We start from the raw sequence: 6,369 nt of genomic DNA on the forward strand, positions 1-6,369 counted from the left end.
ACGCAGTCAAGCAATTATTTAACCAATAATCAAGATTTAACAGTGAATATTCAAATTAGATCTCTTGAAGGAGACACAGCGTTCTTGCTTCTAGCATTAACAAGGCTTGTGCATTCAGCACTTTTTTCCCCCGTTATCATGTGACAGGCTATTTTTAATATTTGCCTGAATATATTTTGCATCTCCCTTTGATCCAGAAAGCAGTTTTGTGAGGCTTGTCTGCATATTGCATTTCCCTTGCCGTGGCAGTCCAGAGCGAAGCTTTTCCATCTCGCTGCCATTTCAGCATCGGCTGGTAATGGCAGGAGCACGCAGCCGAGCGTGCGTGCCTGCTGCTCCAGCAAAAGCCGTGCTGAGCAGGCTGCACAGGGGACTGCCACGTGCCTGAAGCACATGGTCATGCAGGCAGCAGCCATCCAGAGCCTCACGTGAGAGTCAATGTGAAGAGCAGCTCTCGCTACCAGCCTGCCCGACGGCTTAGCTGGTCATTCCCGTGTCCTCACGTGGGAGAACAAAGGTCAGGAAACTCCCAGCTCCTCTGGGTGCTGGACGGAGAGTCCTTCGACTCAGAGAGAGGGGGCACACACCGCGGCTCATGCAACAACTAGTAACTGCTTGTAAACAATGATTAAAGCTTGGGAGAGGATTCCACATAGGAGCAGGCTGCTGGGAATGCTGCCCTTCGCACTGCTGGAAGAGGAGGTCACGTTGAGAAACACAGGGGAAGGAAGGCTGCAATAAAGGGAGTGCTGCACACACACCCTGTTGTGGGCTGGCCCCTTCACCAAGTCATCCCCAGTATGCAGCCGAGAGGCTGGATGGAGCAAGAACAAACCTCTCCCAGCTGGCTGCTGTGCCTATCACAAACAAGAGTTAAAAGAAAATGCCGAAAACCACCCCATCACACCTACTGTCAATCATTACCGTTCAGTTATCGATGTAAGAAGCAAAAGGCAATGGACACTGCGCTCTACATGAAGTATCTCAGCTGAATAAATGAAACATGGCTTTTAATAAGATCTTTGTGTTCTTGGGGGGTGGGAGGTGTACGTACACTTCAACTGGAAACAGTTTTCAGCTTTTTGAGGAATGTGCCCCTAATTATTTTTTTCTTTAAACTGAAAGTGAAGACTTACAGATATTGCAGATTACAAAGCTTGTTTTTCTTTTTTTCTTTCCTTAAATAAACTTTGGCAGATCCTTTGCAAGCAGTCTAAGGCACCCAGCCATGCAGACAACACAGACTGAAAACCACTGTCATAGGAAAGCAAAGAATGAGGGAGATTTTTCAAACCCCCAGCCCTATCCTCCTTAAGGAGCAGGGTACTAACAACATATCCCTATCACTGTGTCAGCAGCATCCCTGTGACACAGCCCTACATCCACGGCTTTGGTGGCAAACAGAAAATTTGGCTCTAAACCACAAAATCCCCAAAACATTCTAATTAGGGTCTCCCATCAGACTTTGCTGATGCTTCTGAACTCTAATTCACTCCGTTCAAACCCTTTACAGTAGCTGCCCCGTTCACCCAAGTAAGGGCTACACACAGAAAAGCGCCAGATAAAAGCAACCACCAACTAGTTACCTCCAAAATACAAACCTCCCTTTACACACAGCTACAAAAAATCCCTATTTCCTTAAAGGGACTCCACAGTTAAACGGAGATTTACATTCCACCAAAAAATCTGGCAAAAGATAACACAAAGTCTGTAACAGATGAAGAACCATGAAAATGGGTTTGCAGTAACAGGTTACTTTAAAAGCTAGTTTTATAAAACCTGCTTTTCTGAGCAAGACTACAGATTTCAACCAACTAACTAGTATCCTGTATAGGAAGAGAAAATAAATTTTAAATGGGTCTACACATTACAATGAACGGTGGTTTGCAATGCTAAAATAAATCAAAATACTATTTTTTTAATCACAAAATTGGTACTGTGAAAAAGAAATGCATCAGATTCCAATCTTGCAACAGCCCCGTGTCCCTCCTTTTCAAAAAAACACCCCAGTATTTGCTGTATCTACATTCCCCAAACAGGAATTCATGGGAAGGAAGGTGCTTGCTTTATTCTTTGCTATAGTCCAGAGAATAGATGATAAAGTGGTGAGCCTAAATATTTTCCCATCGACCAGACAATCCGAGCTGGAAATACAGAATTAAGTTAAATTTATAAACAGCCTTTTAGTGGTTTTTTTTTTTTTTTTTTTACATTTAAGAAAAAAGAAAATCAGTGAGGATTTTGTAATGTCACGTTTACTGTCAGGGTGGGCTCAGCTTTGCTGAGCCTGATGACACTTCTCAGTGAACGCCAATGTAGATCTGTTCCAGAGATGGTATAAAATACATATCTGGGCAATACCATTAGCTTCTAAAGGCAGATAAGGCCTGTATTTCAACACATGCACAGAATTAAATCTTCTTATGCCACTCTTCTACAGACCCTCCATGTCTGAGACACACCAGGTATGGACATGAGTCACTCTCGGTGTTCCACGTGCACATCCTCCCCTGAACACAGCACATGCAGGTATCGGAGTTTCGACCAACCGCACGTGATAACGCTGATGCTAAATGCTGCGGAGCCTCTTAAAGTAGGGACCTGAGCAGTACAGGATTTGACCCTTCCTTCAGCCAGAGTCCACACACTCAAACAGGCTTCCATTGTAAGGCAAAATTCAGAGGACACAGCAATGAAATATTTTTAGGACGATTACTATCACCTGAAAAATTCAGTTTTGCTAAAAATAAGATCACATGGGATTAATTTTTATCGAAATTGCATACTTTATACTATTTGTTCTTGTGATTTATATTACTATAATAAACCCAACAGTCATGCATACTGGAACGGTAGCTCAAACCAACTGAAAAACCCTTTTCTTCATGTACATTTAAAAAAATGTAATTTCAAAGTCTTAAAATATATTAACCAAAAGGCTCCTTTGTAATGATTTCAACATTTACCTCCAGACTTTTGTATTTCAAAGCAGCACATTTGCCTTGGCACCTCGATGACAGCCTTAAATGCTCATTTTCACTTTCACTAAAAACTTATTTTTTAACTATATACTGTCTTAGTTTAAAACTTGCTTGAATGCTAAACTCTAAGATCATATCTTCAAAACAGATTGTCTAAGTAAGATTTTTTTTTTTACATGACAGCACATAAAAATTTCAACAACCTGATGACAAACCAGACTCCTGTTAATTAAGTCATTGTATCCATCTGTAATAAGGGGGGAAAATAAACTATTACTTGAAGAAGTGAAATATGCTCCCTTTTAAAAAACACATTTAACAAAAAAATTACATTATTCTTAAGGCAAAATGACATGGGGAAGAAAAACCTGCAACTTTAGATGTTTGATCCTACCCCAAGAGACATGACCCCTTTTAGAACACTAAAAAAAGTGTTCAGAGCTTCTAGTGAGAAAAGTTTGTAACCCTGAGCTGCAAACAGCTGAGGAAAAACTCAAAAAAAAAAATCAATGAGCTGAAAAGTCAGGTGGACAGCTGATTACAAATACATTCTGACAGGTGATCATTAAAAGCCTGGCTCATAACCAGGCTCCTCTGAAAAAACAGAATGAGGACAGATTATCTGCTTTTAATTTATTTGTGCATATGCGACAGAAAATGGTGTAGCATCTATGCACTGTTTTTAAGAACTGGCTCAGAAAAAGCAAGGTTTTTATATTTCACTCTTGCCAACTCCAAATATATTTTAACTTTAGAAACCCTTGTAAATTACTAGTTAACTATGAAATGCCTTGAAACTGACACACAAAACAAAGTCAAATCCACATGAAGTCAAAGTAGGTAAATGAAATTCACAACTAAACATACACTTGGGGCCAGAGAGTCTGTTGACAGGTTTGGGGTGTTATTTCTTTTTAATGAGAAAGGAATGTTGCAGCCTTGTAAGACTTTTCTATTTCATTCTGCTCCACAACTTTTGTCCTTCTATTTATTTATTTTGCCTCCCTATCAGATGATTCTGACAATGACTTTGCACGCTGAGCATGGCAAACGATCAAGCAGAAGGGAGAGGAGTGGTTTCCTGCTCCCAAGAGCACACTTTGCTCTAGCAAACCTTGTGTGAGCAGAAGAGCACAATAAATAAGTCACCCTTGGTTTTTTGTTTTAAGAAAAAAAGGCAAAGCTCCATGTTTTCCAAATGTCAATGTTGACAATATTCCACTGACAGTGACCTCAGCCATGCTGGTGTCAAGCCAGAGCAGTTACTCTGGATTCATACTAAAGGGATGATTTGAAGTACTAATAAACTAATAGGAGGCTTCCACTGACACCAAACGGGGATGAATTAAGCATTACAATCAGAACTTGGACTCTACGATGTTTTCATTGCCTACAGCTGAAGGTGACTATAGATGTAATTTACCAGCTCAGGTCAGAGTTACACTCAGTTGATGCTATTTTAAGCAAGATTATAATGCAGCTTCAAAATCTAGTTTCTGCCCCCATGTACTGTGGCAAATTTTACTTTGCTCAACAGAGAATAAGATTACGGCCAAAATTTCTAACAGGAACCATTGTCTTTAACTTCAAAATAACTACTCAGTCCTGGATTCTCACATCAAATATTGGCCAAAGGAATATTCTCTTCCACAGTCCTTCTCCCTGTTCATTTAACACCATGGTATCTATGCATTACTATTCCATTTGTGGCTTTTTTTACTTGCTAATAGCTACCAACAAAGGAAAGATGAAAGGCAAGTTTCCTTGGAATTCCCACAGCTTCTGTGTGGAGCAACCTAGCAATAAGTAGATCTATGATTTTTATTTTTTGGAGTGTGAGTGATTTGAATCCTATCGGCCCTCTCTAAACTGCCTGTCAACCATACACGGAGAAGCAATGATTTACACGAGGGAGGAGGGCTCATGACAAAATCCAAAGGTAGTTCTTAGGGCTGATTTACCTGGTCTGACTGGGCTCTGCATGCAGTTCTGCGACACCATGCCGGGATTGACTGAAGTAGAAGCCCTGCTGCTGAGGTCCATGACAGAAGGTGATGCTGAGGTAGCTTGCTGGAGACCTGACTGGTGTGGGCTATGCTCGTGCTGGTTTGGGCTGGGTGGAATGCCATTTTCTGAGAGGAATTCTTCCAGGTCCATGTATTCCAACTGGAAAGTGTCTCCATCATACGGCAGTGTCTTGTCCCATAATGTTGGGCCCAAGAAAGCTGACTGAGGGACTGTGGCACTGGTGCTGTCATCGTCTAACTTCTTCTCTTTGTCTTTTTCTTTACCGAATGCTTAAACAAAACACAAAAAAAAAGATATAAGAGCTGAGTAATTAAAATATTGGCTACTACTACTTCAGTTATTTCTCCTGCACATTCAGTTATAATAAATGAATAATCCCTTCATAAAAATAACTCCTTTGTTGCAATCCATTTGGTGGAGAATTAAAGGGTCATGCCAACTGAGCACCTTTGCTGGATCCAACTGTGTTTTTGAGATTTTTCCTCTATTTTTAGTTAACAATTCCACTGCATGCATGCCTTTGGATGTCAGCTTCAATAAGTACTAAGATTTAAAAGTGAGTATTGAAGTGAAGGCAAACTGGGAGATGTTACGTATTCTGTTGGGAACAGTCTTAACCTAACATCCCCATAATTTATTATCCTCTCATACTTAAAAATTAAAATCCCAATCTGGCTAGTCCTTACACAAGGAAAGTTGTCCTCAAATTCATCACTTCTCAATATTGTTGTAAGCTAGTAACTTAAGAATTAACAGTGAAGTCAGACAGAATATGTATCCTGATGTGCAGAAGAGCTAATGAAAAATTCAAAGGTAGAAGCAAAGCAAAAAAAGAGGTTAAAAGGATGCTTCCTACTCATTCCTACAACATCCAGTGGTTTCAACACCCATTTTTAAAGGGAAACACCCGATTTCTCTATAAGATTTTGAAAGAATCCAAACCAAGACAGCTTCCTGCCAGCTACCATGCCTTCTCAACATTTTATTTTTAACCACACACAATAACCATGGTGAAATCCCGTGAGTCTCTTTGCAATAAAACTCCAAAAGCCGAGAACACAAAAACCTTTGGCTCTGCCGGACCTTTCACGGGTTTTTTTCAATCTGCATTTGATTCATTAGGAATACAAGACGCAGTTCTGCCCGCTCTACCTCAGCTTTCCAGCAAAGTTGAAGCTCTCCACCGGTCAAACCCCCGGCGGTTACCCGGGGCAGGTCTCACGGAGGGTGGATTCCCGCCGGGCGGGAGGGAGCCGCGGGGAGGCTGCGGCGGGCCCCGGGCTGAGGCGGGGGGGGTCCCTACGCTCCCCTCCACCCATCGCGCCCTTCCCTTGGTATTTTTCCAGGCGGCCGCAGCCGG

General features: G+C 41.5%; 1 protein-coding gene across 1 annotated transcript; it reads right to left on the reverse strand.

Moving 5' to 3' along the window:
* Positions 1-4,942: 4,942 nt before the first annotated feature.
* Positions 4,943-6,328, reverse strand: LOC104471487 (hepatic leukemia factor-like; the record flags this gene model as incomplete). The annotated part of the gene is made up of 2 exons (XM_010086843.1): positions 6,232-6,328; positions 4,943-5,278 (listed from the first exon to the last, which is right to left on the reverse strand). Coding segments are annotated over exons 1-2 (433 nt in total), but the record flags the coding sequence as incomplete, so codon positions are not given.
* Positions 6,329-6,369: the final 41 nt, after the last annotated feature.

This window comes from Pterocles gutturalis, unplaced genomic scaffold, assembly GCF_000699245.1.
Source record: "Pterocles gutturalis isolate BGI_N339 unplaced genomic scaffold, ASM69924v1 scaffold11456, whole genome shotgun sequence".
NCBI lineage: Eukaryota > Metazoa > Chordata > Aves > Pterocliformes > Pteroclidae > Pterocles > Pterocles gutturalis.